Genomic DNA, 22,957 nt, shown 5'->3' with positions numbered 1-22,957 from the left:
CCCTTACAGAGTAATTCATCCCAAAATGTCTCCTCAACACATAAACGGTAGCGCTGATTATGGGTCTGTTTTCTATTGTTTATCTGAGTTTATTAATAAAAGCTAAAACTGGAAATAAATACGACATTAAGTGTGTGTGTGTGTGTGTGTGTGTGTGTGTGTGTGTGTGTGTGTGTGTGTGTGTGTGTGTGTGTGTGTGTGTGTGTGTGTGTGTGTGTGTGTGTGTGAGAGAGAGAGAGAGAGAGAGAGAGAGAGAGAGAGAGAGAGAGAGAGAGCGAGCGAGCGAGCGAGCGAGCGAGCGCCTGGACGAACGGAAACCGAACGTTGTTCCGGTGTTAAAGGTCGTTTGTGTTTGGTAGCGAAGAGTTTTCGTGAAGGGGTAAGTCGGCTAAGAATGGTGGTCGCATGAACACAAGAGACTTATCCAAAGACGTTTTCTTTTTATTCAACATTTTGGACGTTTGTGTTGCTTTAAGCAACGTCAACAAATACAAGCAAAAACGTGACAAGCGAACCCTGTAGCATGCTATCCATTTTAGCTATCGGCTAAGCTAACTAGCAAACTACTGCACAGAGCAATCTGACTGCATTTGGCTACATTTGTCAGTTACTGTTTCGCCGGAATTAACGGGAGAAATCGATTATACAAAGCTGTTTTAGTTATTGTAAGATATTGGTTAGCTAACCCACTGAATTTTTATTTGTCAGTCAATTTTGACCTCTTTTGCGGTACCATGGTAGATCTACTTACAACTTTAAACACACCAAGCTTGGTTAGTTATAAATGATTCCTGTTTTTTATTTTTATTTTTTTTTACATAAAGCATATCTAGACAACGGTGCGACTAATTAGTTATATAATGTTGTACAGGCTCCGCGGTGGAGGTGATGTTTTCCTGTTGATTCTGCAGTTTGAATTTGGCTTTTCCCCCTCTTCCCGTGTTCTGTCACCCTCCCCCGGTGTATGTTACTGGGGCACATGAGACCCAGTACAAAATACACAAAAACAGGGTTCTGTAAATGTTTCTTTAATTACAAGGTGGAGAGGATGAGTTTGTGTATGTATGACATGACTGGAAAGTTCAGTAGTTTTGAATAGTCAGTCAATGTAAATGTCGTACCAGGCCTTTGTAACGTTTTTTCTCCCGTCCCCATTAAGGTCCTTGAAAACCACTGAATTTGCTGATATCTGTGGATAAGACAATCCGATTTAAGGCACATATAGCTATCAGGAAGCATTAAAGGAAGCTCTATTTTTGATAGAGCAATAACTTGACAGAATTTGAGTAATATCAATTATAGGACTACACACTTTTCCCATATGAACTTTATCATATTCTTTTCTGTGCCCTCACATTGATAACATTCAATGAACATATCCTCTGGCATTCCCTGCAATGTCTGCTGTTGCTCTTCCTTTTCTGCTGCATCTTTCATGACATCTGGATCAACAAGCACTGTCGTCATTGTTTTATTTTTATTTTTTATTTTTTTGGCAAAAATAACAGAAATTCACATTTCACACAGAACATTACTTATACTATTGAGAGTTTCATTGTGAGCTAATTGGTCTTGTAGTTTGCATTTACTTTTCACAACTGCATGGCTTAACTGGGACAAACTGTATGCTCAGCTTAGGATAATTTGCGTTTACAATCAGACAAAAATCTAAACTAGGAAATAACTTGTTGTGAAGACTACCCCGAGTTGAGTTTCACATTGTAAGAGTGGGAGTTTCCCATTGCTTTTTCTTTTGGCCTCTGCAGGTTGTAGGTTTGTAATTACATCTCAGTTGACATCTCAGACTGAATGCAGCATACACACCTAATCTGTCTTGTGTGTTCTTTCAAAATTGCATCTCAAGATAAAGAAGTACCAAAAAATATATGACTATCACTGCATGACTTTCTTGTGATTAGCTTAGGTGAAAGTTTATTTGGTCTTCTCATTTTTAGCCAACATGGTCCTAAGCCTAAATTCTGTGAATGAGGAAAGTTTGGTAAAGCTTGGGGTTATTATGGAAAATGTTAGAATGCTCATGGCATTTTGTCAAAATTGTTTATGGACTAAAATTGATACAATTGAACCAAAAATGATACTGTTACATGATTGGCTGTTGGCGTGTCACTCCCTATGTTGCTAGGTTACCAGAGAGTGAGTGCCTTTGTTAATGCAACCAAACTTGCTTCGCAACCTCTGTTTTCTTCTGACAAAGAATAAAAAATATCGAACATTTTATGGAAAACATTTTTTATTGATATCGATCGCTTGTCTATCGCGATACATATTGTTATCGTTTTATCGCCCATCCCGAATAAACATACATACAGTTGTTATTTATTTTGCAGTGCAGATAATTCATAATGTACAATAATGGAAATAATCAGAGTACAGAGTTTGTATCGTCTGGTGGCTGCAAAGACAATGTCATGTGAAAGCAAACTGTATTTCTTACATTGAGATATTTCAGTTTGTAGCAACAGAATGAGGAATGTGGCATCTGAGTGAAGCTTGCTTTTGGTGCATTTTGAGCAGCTTTGTGTGCAAACAGTTTGCACCACCATAAATATCTTTAATCATTTGTGATACTGCATTTAAAGGTGCTTGCATTTGTGCAAACTGCTTTCAGAGTGGTTGGGTTTCTGCTTTGGGTGAATGGCAAGAGAACTTGCATGGAAATTAAAGACAAACTCATGACACTGCTGGTTGAATTAGCTGATTTTACCCTGAAGAGAAAGAGCCCTTCTCTCATTGTGGGCCCACCTTAAGGACCAATATAGGAGATTGGTGATATTTTCTGTCTTTTTGTTAGCATTCTTTCAAATGTAAACTGATAATACAACAAGTTAACCAAAAATGGAATAAAGCCTGACAAATTTTCAATGAAAAATTATTTATAGGCATTTATAAGTAAACTTACCCTTGAAGTAAGTACAAATGCATATTTCTGAGTTTTGTTTATGAAGTTTCCCATTGACAGGATGTTTGGCCACTCCATGCATAAATATGTGTTCCCCTCATGCTTTCTAGGAGTAGTTAATTACCACATCGGGTATTAAATGTGCTGAAAGTGAGGCTTTCAAAAAATGGTTAGTTTGATTTCAGTGATTTAATTCTGTATTGTAGATTAAGGATATAGTGGATCTAAAAGTTATATACACCTCTGTTAAAGTTGCAGGTTTTTGTGATGGTTAAAAAAGATACTGATCTTTAATTACCTATTTAATTCTGCTTATACTTGCAAAAATACTTGCACTGTGAATATACCTTGAATTTGTGCTTTGGGTCATATTTCTTCATGTTTAGCTGTCTAGTAGTGGCCTGAAAGTTTTGTATATTTTTATGCAGGACTGGACTTGGATTTACATGAATTGGCTGGTTCCTATACTGCAATACAGGTGGAAAACAGATCAGAAAATATTTATCTTGGCTCTTTTTTACATCACAAAATTCTGCAATTTTTTTTTATTTTTCAGTCGCACAATTGCAATTTAGTTGACACCTTTGAAAAAGATCAATTAAAAATCACTAAAGAAACCTCATCAATAATAATAGAATTTCCACATTATATGTTTGAAGACCTTAAAATATGAATAAAAACAGTTTGCCACATGCAATTTGAAAAAAGTAGAACATATCAGCATATCAGTACAGTAGTTTGAAAGTATAGTCTTTCAAACTGTTTTGCTTCTAAACATTGTGGTTAAGATAAATCTTGTTAAAAGGGCCCTGCAATGTGGGCAAAATCAGTAGGCTAATAGGCTTACCGTTACTGGTATGGAAATATATGGATATATCTAATATTTACTAGCAAAAAACATGTAGTGCACAAGGATTTGCCAGCTAAAATATTGTGACCAAACTGTGTTGAATTGTGGCCCTCCAAATGTGCTCCATAAAATTATTTACTCCAAAGAGGTGATTAAATTCATCATATGTTTACAGAGCATGACATTTACTAGTTGCATGATGAAGTCTGTTTGATATTACACAATCTGATATGTATTAATTATTAACAGTTAAACACATCACCTGTATAAATCATCTCTTTATATTATAAAATTAATATAATTATTGTGAAAAATCACTTCTATATCCAGACCATTTCCACACAACTAACATCAGATTAACTTTTTTTTTTCTTCCTAGGACTATTTCATCTCTTAAGCGGTGGAAAAGTCAGTGCTGTTTGAGTTTGTTTTGTTTTAAGGTAATGAATATGGCTATGTAATGTATTGTGCACTAGATTGCTTTTACACATACCTGTATCTTATTGCTATTGATATAATTTTGTGGACTATTCTGAAACAAATTCCTATATATAGCTCAAATATATTTTGATGGATCACTTATTTGCCGTTCACGTACATTTTGTTTCTCTCCTTAAAGGAATGCATAAGAAAATAATGCAAGGACAGGAGAGAACAGCAAATAAAGAAAGGATGGGTGAGTACATTTTAATATTTCATTATGATCACCAAGGCCCCTTAAAAATAAATAAACACGTAACAGGCGGAACTGAAGACACGTTAAATAAGCTCCGGTATACATGTGCTCAAAACAACATAAAAATAATGCTTAATAATTTATCTATGCTTCGAAGGATATATGATTTATATCAAATTAGGTGACTCCCTTGATGGTTTGCGGAACTCATTTGTAACAAGAGAAACACACAAAGGCTAATAATGAGAAGAATTTTATATACAAAATATGACACTTTAACATGTACACAAATGTAGCAAAATAACTAATATAAAGGGTAGTTGGTTTGTAAGTACAATGAACCTGAATGGCAGAGAACAGTGTGTAGTTAAAAATGAGCAGAATACTGGATCTACTTACTGATCTATTTGTAACTAATCCACCATTCAATACACTGAATATAATAGAGGATTGTGGATATGTTTGCTGTCTGCTTGGTTGGTCCAGATACTAAATTAAAGTGACCAATATGTTTTTTTTTCATAGAACGTACTTGAAAGTGTACGCATGATTTACAATGCATTTGACACCAAACATGACGTTCACAAAGTACAGTTGTTCCAAAAGCAAAGCAGGATATGAAGAAGGGAATTATGATTGTCCTGTGCAGTTTTTTTTAATATAATCTGTTTTTAAAAGAAGTACAATAAAATAATCAATGTCAAAGTAACATTTAAAGAGTTAATTTTAACACTTCTTCGGAGCACATATGGTCCCACTCTCTCTACAGTAAAAAGGGCACTGTTTGTAGTGTAGAATTGACAATGTTAATACAGCACCCCAAAGTATGTACAATTTTTACACTTTTTACAAAGTTTTACACTATGGGGTATGCAACACCACCTGTGTGTTTTTTTTTTAATTCTTTTGAATTAGTCTGTAAGTGTTATTCAGAAAGTATTCTTTTTGGTGCAAAATGTATATTAACACTTTTATTTACTGAAGTACTTGATCAAATCTAAAATAAAGATTCTTTAGACACACGTAAATATTCAAATGTTTATTTAACAAATGGGCAAAGTGGCTACTTTTAAACATTTCCATGTGTATAGATCAGTTTGTCATATTTATGGAATTTCACAGACATAAACTGATTGATAAAAGACACAAAATCATCAATTTAACATAAAACCGTAAATGACAGCTTACAAGATTGCAGTAAGGTACAACATACCAAAATCATTTAGAAGACCCATAGGACATCTGCATATAAAAAGGTTTGTAATAAATGAGTTCAGAAACATTGAAAACTTTTTTTTTTAAAAATCACTCGATCTTAGATCAATTCTGTAAGCATAAAGATGATCATCAAAGCAAACTGTTTTGAGCTGCGATGCAACCAGTACTACAAATTCATTTCTAACAGCAATATCTTGGATTTTATAAAACACTGGAAAATCAATGACTACTTCACCACAAATAATTCTTTAACAACGATACTCGTTTCCATTTTACTTCACCCATTTCACAGAGAGAACCTCAGTTTGAGAAGGAATGTTTAACTTGGATGTAATTTCAACATTCTCACTGAGTCACAGTCTTTGTTGGTCTAAGCAATATTCTGTCATAGTTTAAGGCTTCCCTGGCAGATGCCATGCAATTCTGATGTTTTTTAGCAAGTGTCTGTGTAATGTACTTAAAACACTTTTGCTGTGTCTTAAAGAAATTGTGTTTGGACTTATATCACATACACCACATGTGAACAGTAGGTCCAATATTTTGTATACAGCGGGTATAATGATTCATTATATGATGCTTAGGAGAAATATTTCGTGTCGGGAAATATGCACCTGAAAAGTGTGTGATGCTCAGCAATTAAGTGTTTTAAATAAATAGTAAGGCCCTCAGTTAAAATAGGAAAAAACACAATGTTTACAATGCCGACTAATTTTTTAATAATTTTAATCATGTACCCATAATTAATTGAATACAATCTGCCATCTAACTCTTTTGCTGTCAAAAAACAAGCTTGTATGTGATCCAAAACAAGTTTTAATTCAAACTGTGCAACACTTGGTCCTGGATGTCCTGAACAACTGCTTTCATAGAAATAACAAACTGATTGTAAAAGAACAGGTCTGACTGACACCTGCAGCTTGCAATTATGTGATTGCCTGTGCACACAAATCTGTAGTGTTTTTACTGGATATTGGCAAAGAACGGTCTTTTGAACCATTCAGTTAACCACATCAGTGTTATTTGATAGCCCAACAACTACTTGATTAACCATAGCAATATCTTTAACATGTACTGGAACATTACATTCTTTATGAACTCTTACATTCTTTATGAAATGTTTATGCAATCCTGAATATGTATCAGACTCTAAACACCACCCTGGCTGACACCTTTTTAGATGAAGTGATTTGCCTGGAAGTAGCCCATGAATTAACTTTATTTTTAGCGAACAAGCACATTCGTATTCTCCGGGTGGAAAAAACAAAACAAAACACATGTTTTGCTCATAATCAACTCTAATGCATATATATGGCTCTGAGCTCAGCAACTTTTGGATTCTCTTTCACCTTGCCAATGTCAATCTTAAAAACTGTTGTTTGTGTGAAGGTGTATATGTTGTGTAGAACTTTACTGTAGGTTACACCAAACACAAAATGTGCCTTGAACAGTTCAAGGCACCAAGACCACTCACTGACTTGAATGGTATGGCTTTTCTGTCAAGAATAATGTAGTATTCATTAATGTTGCTTTTCTTCAACCCAATTGCAAGCAGGTATGGCTGTGTGCTCTTTTCAATGGAATCAAGGTGTCCTTGTAATGTTAGTTTCTGCCTAAACATAAAAGAAAGCAAATGTCTTTTAACCAAAAATGATAACAAAATCCTTAATACTTAGCTACTAAGTTTATTTACTTAATTTAATATTCTGGGTTTGATAAGATTCAAGCTCAACAGACAACACTGGTATTGTTATTCCACACACGTTTTTATCACTTGAATTGTCTTACTAGGCCATTAATGTTCAAATAACATGGAAATTCAGAAAACACATCAGTGCATCTGCTTGGGTCCAAGCAGTGTCCAACTCCGAAATATGCTTCATCAGAGAAATGGCTTCCCTACACTATTCCTCTGTTAAGATTGCCTCTGTGCATCAAGGGTCTCTGATGGTGCACAGATCCTCTGAATGTTCTTAATTTTTCAAGACAAGTACCCTTGTCCACTTTGAGGGTCACAGTAATATTTCTAAAAAACAAACAAAAAAAACAACAACTGGTTTTCAGTAAAACACAAGGTAGCCAACTACACCATAACAGCAAATTTACCAAAATATTTCACTTACTTATACATGCTTTGTTTATGGATCCCAAAGATATGGAAACAGGTTAACAATTCCATGGGCATACATTTCTCTTATGCGTTTGGGTGGAGATGTGCTAAATACATTTGAGTGAAAATATTTAATTATTTAAACTTTAAAAAGCCCTTTCTGTAGTAATGCTGTAGTAAGCATTACACTGAAAGAAGCAAGTGCAACAACACGTTCACATGTGAATTTCTTAAGAAATCGTTGCTTCCATCTAAAAATCAGATGAAGTTAAGATGTGTATTGTTTCTTAGAAAAATCTATTGATCCGCTTTAAAAGAAAAAAATGTAGGGTCAAGTGGATTACTTCAATGGTGCCTACATGCAGCTTTTGGATCATCAAAGTTCTTTCAACTGTGTTAAGAACCTAACAGATCTGAAATATTCTTCCAAAAATCATTGGTGTTCTGCTAAAAAAAAGTTATTTACATCTGGGATGGCATCAGGATAATTGTATCAGAAAATGTTCATTAGTGAAATAGTGAAACTAATATATAGTGAAACTATTCCTTTAAAAATTGTCCTTTCTTTGGGCTTGGTAATTATGACTGGAATTAAGAAAACCAAATACTTAAAACAAGTGTTAACCTGTGCTTTTCAGTCATATCTGTGGTAAGAATATTGATCATCTTTCTCCTGGTGCTGTCAGACAACCTTTTGGTTTTGTTGTTTTTTCTGATGACTGCATCCTCACCAGGTTTATTCTGCAGGATTCTTTGGATCAACTGCAACCAGTAACATACTGCAATAAACAACAACCATATCCATCCCAGGAACCACTCTGTTAACATGATTAAGTGGCCCCACTGTAGCCCTGCACCTGGTATTAACAAGTGTCACGGGTGATCCCACTCAAGGTTCGTCTTTTATTAAGCTTTTCTAATAAAATGTAATCACAAAAAAAATGCACTTAGGTAACCAGGTGAAAACAGGCAAGCATCTTGCCTGAACATTTGTTATCAGTTCATCAAAGACATGCCAGAATTTAACAGGGCCAGCAGTTAGGTAGTTGCACAGGATTTTTTATTTACACAAGGAACAGACATACACACACAATTCCGGCTTCATGTTTAGCTCTCTGCTGTCTCATAGGGCTATCGTCACTCAGAAGAATGGTGTCATCCGATGCAGGGTGTACAATCTCTGAGCTTTCGTCACTTGATGCTGAAGGGACCTGGGTCAATTTTGCTGAAAAAGGTTTCTTAAAAATCCAAAATTGATCTCAGTTAAGACTATTTTATAATACATTTATTGTTGTACTACAATTTAACTTCAAATTGCAATGTGGTATTTTATTATAACTATTAAAATGTGTGGAATTTTACGATACATTTATTAAAATATGTATCATTTATATACACTAACTTGTACATTAGAGCATTTTTTTAACTGAAATATCATACAGTATAAACTGATCACGAAGTCTAGGTGCTTTCATGCTCTGCTGAGTGCTCACTCGAATGATGGCTGGAAGCATATTATGCAACACTATCTTCTGGTAATGTGCATAGCATGAGTTTGTATTTGGCATGCAGTTTATATGCAGAAATTAACTTTTTCATAAATATATTATGCATGTATATGATACAAACTTTTGTATGTACTGTATATGATGCGCATTTAACGCACCCCTAAACTTAGGTGAATATCATATGAAAGCAAAAGAGTGATTTGTGCATAGAAATAATACTCAAAATACAAACATAAATTTGTGCTATTGCTACACATTCCTAACACATTGTTTGCGCAATGATTGTGCAAGCATGTCCTGACGCAAGTATGGTGAGACGTGATATTCAGTGTGAACCCAAAAAACAATCATGCCGTTAAATACAGAAAACAGGGAATATTTTCAGATTTCTCTATAACTCCAGCTTTAGAGACTGTAACTGAACGAATTTAATTGCGTGTTAGATACTTTCCATATCTTCATCAATTTAATGACTGCATTTTTTACATTGAACTTGTTTAAATGTGTTAAAAAAAAAACCCTCATACTTTACTTTGTGACAGTGCGGTCGTACAATTACTGATTGTAATGCACAAAAATAATATCACAATAAGGCTTTCAATATACTTATATTACCGTTTGGAGAATTCTGTAATTTGAGCAGAAAAACACCCATCCATGAAAACATCAGCAACTTCAGTGCCATAAAGGCCATGAATGAACCAAAACGAGATTCACTTTTCTTATTCAATGCCACCAAAATTGTCCGCTTATTATTTCTAACTTGTAAAATAAGTTAGAAATAATAAGCGGACAATTTTGGTGGCATTGACAAAATAAGAAAAGTGAATCTCGTTTTGGTTCATTCATGGCCTTTATGGCACTGAAGTTGCTGATGTTTATCTTCTTTTCACTTCCAAACGTAACTTTTAAAGCATCCTTAATCCTAACAAAAGTATTTAGTTGGTTAATTCAAGCTGTTTTCCACACCACTTATATTTTTTCTTATATTTAATTTTATATGGAGAATCAGCCTTACATCTTAATGAATCAGCCTTACATCTGCTGGAATGAAGTTAAAATGGCATCTTCGTCTTACGCAAAGTCATTGGGGCAGCCTCATAATATGGCGTGTTTTTTACACTGTCAGTGTAAAAATAAAATTACAATACATTTTTACAAAAAGATTGCATGTAACTACACTACAAATGAGTCCTCATTAACACTGCAGATTATTGATTTAACCGCAATTTCACCATTGCTGTTTTTACTGATTTTAAGTTTATAACTATTCAGGCAGGCAGAAACTGAAATTTATATAAAAAAAGAAGTACTCTTCCTAAACCTTTGCTGACCTTTTCTGATATGGTTTAGGGATAAACTTTGGGCCTCATTTAAATCTCGTTTAAAACTTGTGGAATTGTTAGAGGCCTGTGCCAAGGAGAAGGAGATAGATTAACAAAGTTTAGGTATGTTCTTGTAATATAATTAAGATTAAATTGTGGAACAAAATTCAACATGTTTTTTGAATATTACTATGTTGTTAAGAACTAATACACACAGAACAATGTACAATACCATTTTAAATCACAGGATGAGAGCATTGTGCGGCATGTCTGAGTAATTATGCATAGTTTTTGGGCACAGGTGATTGCTCACTAAATGTGGTGCCAACTTTAGGCTTTTGTCAGGATTTAAAATGTTCTTCTTTACAAAAATGAATTGTGCAGATCATAAAGTGTATAGGAATGACACTTTATAAGCAGTTGTGTTATATTGACTGCTTATCAAATAAAATATGAAAATATAGCATCTGGTACAGCTACAGTGGGGGAAATATTTTTTTATTTATACATGTCTAATTTGTTGCTTGTTAATGATCTATAGGGAGCTGGGACCACAGTCACCAAGAAAACCGCTGGTAACACACTTGGGTGTAATGGATTGAGATCTTGAGACCACAAGATCCCCTTGCTTAAGAAGGCACATTTACAGGCATGTCTGAAGTTTGTCAATGAACACTTGAATGATTTAGAGAAGGCATGGGAAATGTAATATGATCAGATAAGACCAGATTTGAGCTAATTGGCATCAACTCAATTTGGCATGCTTGGAGGCAGAGAAATACTGAATATGACCCCAAGAACATTATCCCCTGTCAAAACATGGAGGTGAAGACATTCTGCTTTGTCAGACCAGTAGTCAGACTCTGAACAGAGTTTTCCTGACACAAACTACTTGCTTAGTGAGAGTTGGAGTTGTCTTTCATGCCTGCATGTTGTTTGTGCTTCAAACCATGGGTAAAATTCAGTTAGTGCGTTCAGGAATGAGGCATCACCCATGGTGTTTTGAAATCTGTTATGATTTGAATAACCTGCCACATGTGCCACCTATTCTAGGTTTTTAGGAAGTGGCCATGGTTTCTTTCTGTTGTCTGTGTCCTGTCTGATATCCCATTCTGGCCCATAGGGTTGGTGATAGATTCAGATGGCAGCACAGATGGGTGTGTGTGATTGATTCAGATAGCACCACAGATGGCAGCCTCTGCAAGACGTGCTCTTTTTGTTTGTTTGTGTGTTTCTCTAGACACTATTTTACCAATTTCTGCAACCACAGAAAGTTTTTTAGAGATATTATTTGGAGAAACAGCTTTGAGAGACGTGTAGGAGATGCAGACGAGGATGCACATCAGCATGCTAGTGAAGCTACGTCAACAGGGATTTAGAACTGAGATGTGGTAGCTCAGTGGTTAAGGTGTTGGACTACTGATTGGATGGTTTGTGAGTACAATTTCCACCAAGCTGCCATTGCTGGGCCATTGAGCAAGAGCTGTAAATATAAATTCATCTATCCACCTGGTGAATCTCTGCTCTTTGCTTCTTCTCAATGGAAGAACACTCTGCTGCTTGTGGTTTCACTGAAACCTGCCTCAGTTACTCAGACAGTGGATTAAATATTTTGGGATTTCACTTACATCAAACAGATCGCATAATTGAGCTTTTTGGGAATATTAAAGGCTGCTACATCATAGATGAAGATTGGTGTACAGATGTAACATTGCTGAATAGATGCAGCTGCAGTCCAAACCTGGAAACATTATTCATGAACCGTAAACCTTTCTATTCACTACGAGAAATGGCTGACGACCTCATCACCGTCTACTGCAAGAAATGAAAAGAGTACCCTCACACCTCTCACCCACACCAGCCCACTGTCTACCCCATCTCACCTCAACAGCTCCTCCTACTCAAGTTGCACTCACAATTTGCAAAAAAAACCATGTGAATCGTTCTTCCAGAGAGAGAAAACCAGGAAAGCAGGTTCTGGCTTACTGGCTCTAATTTTTTACCCATATCTTTAACAGATTACTGGAGATGTGAAGTCCCCCCCTGTTCCAAACTCTCCACCATTATTAAAGTCCCCAAGAAACACTTCATCACAGGACTAAATGACTACAGGCCTGTCACACAGAAGTCCTTTAAGCAGCTATTATCTGCCTAACTGAGGATTATCACTGGACAGTTATTGGATCCCCTGCAGTTTGCTTACCGAGCAAACAGGTCAGTGGCTGATTCTGTCAACATGGAAATGCACTACATCCTGCAACACTTTGACTGCCCAGGGACATATTTACAGATTTTGTTTTTTGACTTTAGTTCGCTTTTTAATCTCAGAAATCTTCTTCTCCAAACTCCTACAGCTAACAATGCATCTGTCAGTGGATCACCAGCTTCCTGTCAGGCAGGAAACAGCGGAAAGAAACTGCTTCTATGTATGGCAGTTTTGCTGTACAATTTTCTATATCACCTGCCTTTTTTGAAAAAAGATCAAAAAGGTACTCTCCTGATTGTGAGGGGTCTGTAGTGATTTTTCTTGCTTGTTTCCTGGTTCTTGTGGAGTACAAGAGGAGCACCAATGATGTTTTTTTTTGATGGTTTTTATTTTTTATTGTGTGGCAATTGTTGTACTTTAGAGGATCTCGAACAGCCGGTACCAAATTCCATGTGCATATAAAAACATATGTCTGTGTTTTAATGTCTTGAATTTTTGGACACTTTTTTTTTGGTGAAGTACTAGTGGTGGAATTTCACCACTCAATGTTACACCATTGGAATTTCTGCTAGAGAAACAATGCAACACTGTAAACTAAGCTATCTTTTTTATATGGTTGTATCATTTCACTATGAACTTACATGCATATTTTTCTCTACAGTTATGCTACAGGTGAATTGAAGCTGGCCTTTAACCAACACTGAATCCATTATGTGTGAGGTTCAGGCCACTGTGGAATTTTCTGTAGAGCTCCACAAGTTTTACAATGTGGATCTATTTCAGAGAGGGTAAGTGTATCTATTCTCCTAAATTCTTTCCCCTTGCTATAATCAGTGTTGTCGGATTTTAATCTGTCGGTTGTCTGTGATGATATTCAGTATTCCGATGTTAAATAAATGAATAATACAAATACAAATGAATAATACAACATGAATGGCACTAATGAACGAATGAAAGCATGACAAAATCAATTATGATATGAAATATACACTGCTTAAATAAAAGACATAATTCATACATTTGATCTGAATGAACAAGCTATTGAAGTTAAAAAATCTTTTTAAAGATTTTAAGAGTTAAAGTTTTTTCTTTATTCTTATCAACAAATTATATAATCTGTATAAGTAATGTGACTGGTCAAAAGTCCAATTGATTGAGGGCTGGATTCAAAATCAGGCTGAAAATCATAGTAAAAAAACTGAAATTACAGGCTGTTCCAACTTGCATGAATTTCATCATAGCAGCTTATAATGTGAAGCAGTAGTGTGCACACATACGTGCCTGTATGCACTCCCAACAATGTCTGGGCATGCTTCTGATGATATGACTGATGCTGTCCTGGGGCATCTCCTCCCAGACCTGGATCAAGGTGTTGAGCTCTTGGCAGCACCTGATGCTCAGATACATACTTCCTACCATTTCTCTTTTCGTGAGGGTCAGTCAATGGTATCACTGGCCTTTTGTATATAGTAGAAACAGCCCACATACTCTACATACTACAAACACAGCACTTTGAGCACAATTGTTGTAATAAATTTGCAAATATTTCAAACAAACTATTTATATTGTCAATTTGGGGTATTGTTTGTAGAATTTTGAGGAAAATAATGAATTAATCCATTTTGGAATAAGGCTGGAACAACAAAATGTGGAAAAAGTTGAATAGCTGTGAATACTTTCTGTATGCACTGTATGTCTGCATTTGTTTCTGAGATGTCTATAGGCTTTAAAAGGTGGCTGTGGCCCCGTCAATAAAAATATTTTACATGAATCTTTACTTTGGAACAACTTTATGCTAGATGTTTGAAATTATCTTTGATTTTTGTTTAGTGTATGATGTCTTCTACGTCTAAATTACAGGGTCCAGTATTACATATTTGCAAGTTTATAAGCTGTCACTACCTATTACTCATGTTACAGTTGTTTATTTAAGCAACTTAAACTTATTAACTTATTTTTGCAACTTTTTCTATATTTCTAGTAAAAACAGAACTGTAAGAGGAGTTCTGCATGTTTATTGAATGTGTGTAGCCTTTTCATCAATTATTTATATATTCACATTTCTAAAACTATACTTTTTAGCAAAGCCAAGCATTTTTTGAGCACTTTTTTTGTTATTTATTTATTTATTTGTTTATTTGTTTGTTTGTTTGTTTGTTTGTTTATTTATTTTTATCATATTCCACTTTGTCTTTAATCCAATACAGCATTTCTTTAGTAAAGCATAGTGCCAAAGATTATCCATGGTAATGTAAATCTTATGTATGCAGGAATGGCTAAACCACATTGGAAACTGCTAAACCACATTGTCATGGTTGCTGCTACTCTTTTTATGAAACAGTAGCAGCTGAGGTAATCACCCTCAAGGTAGAGCTACCAAGCATAGACATGTATAGCAGAGTAACAGAACTGCATATCTGGTTGTACACAGTTTACTAGAGTACAGTTCTGTGCTTCAAGTTTTTTTTTTCACACTATAGTTTTTTCTATACATTAACAAAAGTTTCTGTGATAGATTCTCTTCTGATTTTTGTTTTTTAACACCAGATGCAATCTTTACAGGCTTATTCAAATTACTATAGAATTCCTGGTAGCACCATTCAGTCTGTACATTCTCCTCTGATCCATCTCAAAAGCCAGGTGTTTCAGTCTGCAGACTGTTTTGTTTTATGAACAGTTCTCTGCAGACTATTGTGTGTGAGAGAAATTCCCAGAGATCGGCAGCTTCTGAAATACTCAAACCAGCCACTCTGGTATTTGATATTAACATTTAACTGAAGCTCTTGACTAGTATCTACAAGATACTAACTGCCACGTTATTGGCTGGTTGTATAACTGCATAAATGTGCGAGTGTACAGCTGTGTCTGTTTCCAACAGTGCATTTGTTCAAACTCTTCTATGTAAACCGGAGTATTTGATGTATTCCATGAAGTTCTTTGTTTTTGAGGAGAAAGTGTAATGCTTCTTATCTCTCATAACAAAATGAAAGGCTTTCAGGATTGAAAATGTCCCCCCAACTGACAAGGGGCATTTTGTATGAGACACCACAACAGCTTTTCTTCTTGCAATATTGGCTGATTGATTTCCCAGCTGAAGGTTCAAGTTTGTCATTTTTTCTTTAAAAATTACTCTGCGATTTCAACTTGAGCTGAAAGCTTTAAATGAGTTAAAGCTAATTAAAAGTTGATCAAAAGTGATAAATAATATACTTATTATTTAGCAGCTAATTATTACTCCATACCGATCCAGTTTGTAATATGACCCAGGAGAGAGGTTAATGCTGATGTTCTCAAATAATGGCTTTCAACCAAGCTTTTGCTGTTTCATCTCTCTGTGAGCTGGCTTCATTTTCCTTGAAAAGACCCACCATAAATGTCATTGGCAAACATGATGTTGTGGTTTCTGCACAGTTGTGAGTCAGTAGAGTGATCAGTTGTCAGTGTGGTGATGTTGGATATGCTGCTGATCCAGACTGACTGACAATTCTCCCAGTCCAGGCTCCAGTTGCAGAGGGAGGTGTTCAGGCCCAGCAGACTCAGCTTTTAGAACAGTTACTAAGGGATGCTGGCACTGAAACACAGACACCTTTGCATTCATCCACAACTTCTGAATTGAGTTTGTTTTGATGATCATGGAAATAGTTACAGCATTGATTTACTTACCGATAAAGCTGGTCTCTGATGCTGTGTATTAGTTCATGTTGGTTTTTGGTTGCAGTCTTTTCTGACGTGTGCTCAAAATAATTCTGAAGAGCACAGATGGCTCCTGCACGTTTTGGAACCGGTTTAAAGTCCACATGGTTAATTGCTTGAGTTAATTTGGTAGCAGAGAGAACAAGATATTAAACTCATCTCGTGTTAGCCAGAGCAGTGAGACCAATCCACATGTAAAACAACTAATTTGGATAATTAAACATAAAGTAGTTCACATTTGTAAGAGTATAAATTTTGGTATATGAATATGTAGTATTAAGAAATTAAGATTTTACGTTGTAAAAAGTAAATGAGCTGTGATATGAGCTAATGCTTTGTATAAACGTATTGTAACCTGTATTGTTTGTGGCTGCCTTATTATTTTTAAGTGGAAATTTTTTAACAATTACAGATTTTATCTTTAGCCTGAATTTTAGATCGAAAGTGGGGCATCCAGTTTCATGTCCATGATCACTAGTCACTGCTATGGTGTGAAAACCATGCAATATAAATGTACTTGTGTCTGTGTGTGTGTATGTACACACACTTATTATATACTGTATGTATGTATACACATATATACAGCGGGTAAAATAAGTATTGAACACGTCACCATTTTTCTCAGTAAATTTATTTCTAAAGGTGCTATTGACACGAAATTTTCACCAGATGTTGGTAACAACCCATTCAATCCACACGTGCAAAGAAATCAAACTATAGATGTCTGTAAACTAAGTTATGTTTAATCATGTTAAATGACACAGGGAAAAGTATTGAACATGCTTACTGAAACATATTTAATACTTTGTACAAAAGCCTTTGTTGGTAATGACAGCTTCAAGATGCCCCCTGTATGGAGAAACGAGTTGCATGCATTGCTGAGGTGTGATTTTGGCAAATTCTTCCACACTTCAAATCTTGAAGGTTCCGTTGGCCTCTTCTATGAACTCTGATCTTTAGTTCTTTCCATAGATTTTCAATTGGATTCAAGTCAGGTGATTGGCTGGGCCATTCTAGCAGCTTTATTTTCTTTCTCTGAAACCAATTGAGAGTTTTCTTGGCTGTGTGTTTGGGATCATTGTCTTGCTGAAATGTCCACCCTCGTTTCATCGTCATCATCCTGGTAGATGGCAGCAGATTTTTATCAAGAATGTGTCTGTACATTTTTCCATTCATCCTTCCTTCAATTATATGGACAATGTGAGGTTCTATGCTAGATCTCTACAGATGATCTGTCGATGTTCAGCGGAGAGTGTTCGCTCTGTGCTCTCCTGAAGTCCACAACCATCTCTTTAGTTTTATCCACATTCAGAGAAAGGTTGTTGGCTCTACACCAGGCCGTTAGTTGTTGCACCTCCTCCCTGTATGCTGACTCGTCGTTCTTGCTGATGAGACCCACCACAGTCTTGTCATCGGCGAACTTGATGATATTGTTTGATCTGTGCATTGCTGAACAGCAGTGTACTGAGCACGCAGCCTTGAGGTGTTCAGTGTGGTGGTGCTGGAGATGCTGTTCCGGATCCGGACTGACTGAGGTCTTCCAGTCAGGAAGTCCAGGATCCAGTTGCAGAGGGAGGTGTTTAGTCCCAGCAGGTTCAGCTTCCCAATCAGGTGCTCAGGGATGATTGTGTTGAATGCTGAACTAAAGTCTATGAACAGCATTCGTACATAAGTGTCTTTATTGTCCAGGTGGGTGAGGGCTAAATGGAGGACTGTGGCAATGGCATCGTCTGTGGAGCGGTTTGGACGATACGCGAACTGTAGAGGGTCCAGTGATGGTGGTAACTGGGACTTGATGTGCCTCATGACGAGCTTCTCGAAGCACATCATAAATATGGGTGTGAGTGCGACGGGACGATAGTCATTGAGGCAGGACACTGTAGACTTCTTTGGAACAGGGACAATCGTGGTGCTGGCCAGGGAAATGTTGAAGATGTCTGTAAAGACATCTGCTAGCTTTTCTGCACATTCTCTGAGCACCCAGCCAGGAATGATGTCTGGTCCAGCAGCCTTCCTTGGGTTAACTCTGCATAGAGATCTCCTCACAGTGGCCGTGGATAGACAAAGTACCTGGTCGTCAGGGGGAGGGATGGTCTTCCTTGGCGTTACATTGTTCTGTACCTCGAACCGAGCGTAGACGTTGTTCAGCGTGTCTGGGATGGAGGCATCACTATCACAGGCAGGTGAAGCTGTTTTTTAGTTCATGATCGCCTGTATGCCCTGCCACATATGCCGGGTGTCTCCGCTGTCATTCATTTCATTTCCAACTGTCCCAAAAGCAGACAAAGTAATCAAGCAAATTAGACAAATATATTATACGTAATTTTTTATTTAGGTAAATGTTCCAATATTATATAACTGAGAGGCAAAGGTATGTGAACCTCTAGGATTATTTTAATTTAAAGGTCAAATTAGAGTCCATCAGATTTCAGTCAATGGGATGACAATCAGGAATCATAAGTGCTCTATTTTATTTAAAGAACAAACATATATCAAAGTCTGATGTTCATGATGCATGTTTGTGGATCATGGCATAAAGGAGAGATTTCTGAGTTCAGAAAAAGAATTTTAGAGGGAAAGGTTATAAAATCATCTCTAAAGAGCTTGGACTCTTTAAGCCATTTCTTTCCAACAAGAACATTGCTGCCCATTAAGGTGGTAAGATAAAGTTTTGTAATGACCACATGAGAAATGGGATTATTTCTTACAACTTGTGCAAGCCTGATCAAAACTTACAGGTAAATTTATTAGTAGTTATTGCTGCACAAAGGCTCACAACAGATACTGAAATCAAAGGTTCACATACTTTTACAAGTCTCACATATTTATTGCGAGATCATATTGTCAATAAGTAAAGAAGTATAATTTTTTGGCTTATTTGTTTGATTGCATTCATTTTGTTTACTTTTAGACTTGTGTGAAAATCTGAATGTTTTGGGTCATATTTATGCAGAAGCATAGGAATTGTCTATGTGTGAATGCTGTTCTTGGAATTTACTTGAGCATTTAACACAATCATCCCCCAGCAGTTAATAAACAACTGAGACACCTGGAACTTAACTCCATTCTCTGTAACCGAGTACTTGACTTTTTATCAGAGACCACGGAAAGTACGGGTCGGTGGAAAAAACACCCAAGATCACCATGCTAAGCACAGGGGCACCACAAGAGTGCGTGCTCAGCCCACTTCTCTTCACCCTGCTGACCCATGATTGTGTACCCAGCTACAGTACCAGTACTCATTAACAACAAACAATGAGGCCAACTACAGGAGTGAGGCAAGCCGACTGGTCCACTGGAGCAATGACAACAACCTCTTCCTCCAAATAAATTGTCATTGACCTCCACGGCACTCACCACAATCCATCAACTGTGCAACAGTAAAAGGAAAAAAAACAAACAATTTTGCCTGACAAATATTTCCAATTTCAGAGAGAATATCCCTGTGTAATCATTGATAATGAAGCCTAAAAACTCCAGAAATCTATAACATCTTGTACATACACAGTTGAGGCCAAAATTATTAGCCCCCTTATGAAATTAGACAAAACTCTTGATTTCTCCATGGAAATGACCATTAACAACAAATGTTTTGTAGTGTATTTGTTTCCAAAATAACAAAGACAATATGTCCACTAAGTTTGATTAGGATATTTAATTGAAATAGTGAGTTGAAACAAGAAAGGGCAAAAATGAAACGTCCAAAATTATTAGCCCCCTGGTCATTAATAGTCAATAGTGTACCCTTTCTGAGCCACAACTGACAACAACCTCTTAGAGTAGTTCTTTACTAGGTTGGCACAGGTCTCCTGAGTGATTTTAGCCCATTCTTTCATCTCAAATTGCTCCAGCTGGTCCAAATTGCATGGTTTCCGAGCATGGACATTCACTTTGAGCACTCGCCAGATTCTCAATAGGATTGAGGGCTGGTCTCTGTGCGGACCACTCCAGGACCCTTGGTTTTGGTATCCTTCAGGAACTGTTGGACCAATTACGATGTATGCTTTGGATCATTGTCTTGTTGAAAGGCCCAGCGACGACCTAAGGCTAGACTACGAGCAGATTTCTGAACATTATCCCTCAAAATGTCAACAGAATTTTCATTTTTGATGATTCCATGCACCCGAACAAGGCTCCCTGTGCCTGAAGCTGCAAAACAGCCCCACAGCATGATGCTCCCACCACCATGTTTAACTGTGGGAACTGTGTTCTTAGGGTTGAAGGCCTCACCCTTTCTTCGCCAAACATAAGCAACATCCATGTGCCCAAACAGTTCCAGTTTAGTCTCATCAGACCAAAGCACAGACTCCCAAAATTCATCTTTACCTTTCATATGTTCACGGGCAAACCTCAGTCTGGCTGTGATGTGCCGCATTTTGAGTAAAGGGGTTCTTCTGGGACGACGGCCCTGAAGCCCACCACGATGAAGAGCCCTCACAACTGTATTCCTTGAAACATCAACTCCAGAAGAGGCCAGGTCAGCAACAATCATCTTGGCAGATGTCTGGGGCATCTTGGTGACATCTCTGACTATTTTCCTCTCCAGAGTTCTTGAAATCTTGTGCTTACGACCACACCCAGGTTTGTTTCTTACAGAATTTGTCTCCTTGTACTTGGCAATGATGCAACGGTTTTAGCAATGGTGCAATGGTTTTAGACACTGTGAAACCCTTGGAAATGGCAGTATAGCCTTCCCTGTTATCATGAGCCTGCATTAGCTTCTTTCTGAGCTCAAGACTGATTTCCTTTGTCTTCCTGTGTTTGGCATGGTGAGTAAAAGTAGTCTCGCCCAATAATGTGATCAAGTGCCCTGCTCCTTGGAGTCCTTTTATGCTGATTGAATGCCCAGGTGTTGTTAGGAAGCCAATCGACTACAGAGGTGTATTTTGAAAGCTGATTGATTAATTAAGGTGTGTTTTGAAAGCAAAAATTGACATGGGGCTAATATTTTTTACCACCCCATTTTCACTATATTTGATGTAAAGTAAGCCTAAAAATTTATTTAATATTCCAAAATGTACCAAAAGCTACTAAATAGCACTGGTGAATGTTTGATTATATCAAGTTTTATCAATGCTGCAAACATTGGAACGATCTTTAGGAAAATGTTTCAAAATTCCTGGGGGGCTAATAATTTTGGCCTCAACTATATATATATATATATATATATATATATATATATATATATATATATATATATATATATATATATATATATATATATATATATATATATACCAGATTGGAGTAAGAGAAGATGAAACACAGAAAAAAATAAAAGTTCGATCTGACAAAGTATTACAATTTTAGAGAGTTCATGCAGTGAAAGCCTAAAAACTCCAGAAATCTATTTTATAACATTAACTGTTCACCATTAACTGTTTTAAATTTGATTTATCTATTGTGTATCAGAAATATTAGCGAAGTTTTTGTAGAGGAACACTCTTCTGTGCCAAGTTGGCACATCTCTGTATCAGAGTTTTATTAACTAATTAGTAATAATACTGTTTCTAGTCAAATAGTTTCTTCCCGTTGTTATGGTATGCTGCATGTGTATATACATTAAAGATTTATATATTTATGAACCTAATTTACATATTATGATCCAAGGACAGTGACAAGGAGACAATACAGCTGACTAGGACAGTGCAAACAGACAATGCAAGACAAAATACACAAAGTACACAGAATAGCGCTGACCAGTGTGCATAATGTATTGAATTGTGTTGTGCAAAACAGCAGTGTAGTGTTCAAAAAATAGCGAGTGAGTGATTGATTGTGTACCGTCCAGAGTAGTTCACACATTTTGGTGAGTGTGTTTTTGGTAGAGTTTAGTTCTGTTTGCTTTGCATCTCTTATGGCTCAGGACAGTTTGGCCCTTGCTGTTCTTAAAGCCATTTTGTCCACTTCTCTGAAAGCAGAGTCTCTAGACTTCAGCAGCTCATGCACCTTTGCAGTCATCCACGGCTTCTGGTTGGAACGTGTGGTTATGGTCTTGGAGACCACCAGTCACATCATCAATGCACTTGCCAGTGTAGCAGATGTGCAATGCTGAATGTCAATGTGCAATAAATATATCTTATCACTTTACCACTATTGTTATTTATTCCTTTTCAATGTGTACTTGCACAAAATCTTCTATCTATACAGAAGCCAATGTGCAATAAAATCAATAGTTAGTTACTCAGACTGCGCAATGTGAAATTTCATTACCCACTCACTTGTTGTATATACTGTAAAATACATGGTTTTATTTTTAACACCAGATATGGGCGGTGCACCTAATTTTGTTGTATACAGTAAATACAATGACAATAAAGGCTTTTCTGTTTCATTTCATTCAGAAGCAGTCTGCATGCCTAGGTGCTTGATTTTATAGACTTGTGGCCATGGAGGTTATTGGAACACTAAAATTCAATTATTACTTTTAGTAATATACTGTGTGTCTAATATA

The 22,957-nt window shown here is 36.5% G+C and overlaps 1 protein-coding gene across 14 annotated transcripts in view; it reads left to right on the top strand.

Annotated features, from left to right (window-relative positions):
• The first annotated feature begins 281 nt into the window (after window positions 1–281).
• fam135a (family with sequence similarity 135 member A) overlaps window positions 282–22,957 on the top strand; it is a 51,858-nt gene continuing 29,182 nt past the window's right edge. For 5 of the 14 annotated variants that reach the window (XM_047815736.1, XM_047815735.1, XM_047815734.1 and 2 more), the window contains exons 1-4: window positions 282–379; window positions 4,150–4,210; window positions 4,390–4,446; window positions 13,472–13,598. In XM_047815736.1, the coding sequence (XP_047671692.1) occupies window positions 13,522–13,598 (77 nt within the window). In that variant the 5' untranslated portion in view covers window positions 282–379; window positions 4,150–4,210; window positions 4,390–4,446; window positions 13,472–13,521. Of the gene's footprint in view, window positions 380–3,348; window positions 3,399–4,149; window positions 4,211–4,389; window positions 4,447–8,518; window positions 8,666–8,900; window positions 9,006–11,145; window positions 11,254–12,622; window positions 12,819–12,958; window positions 13,094–13,471; window positions 13,599–22,957 lie in introns of those variants that run through there. The other 9 variants (XM_047815727.1, XM_047815726.1, XM_047815731.1 and 6 more) reach the window with 9 other exon arrangements.

The sequence above is a fragment of the Tachysurus fulvidraco genome, chromosome 7 (assembly GCF_022655615.1).
Source record: "Tachysurus fulvidraco isolate hzauxx_2018 chromosome 7, HZAU_PFXX_2.0, whole genome shotgun sequence".
NCBI lineage: Eukaryota > Metazoa > Chordata > Actinopteri > Siluriformes > Bagridae > Tachysurus > Tachysurus fulvidraco.
The sequence above is the reverse complement of the archived record's forward strand: the minus strand, read 5'-3'. Positions and strand labels throughout refer to the sequence as shown.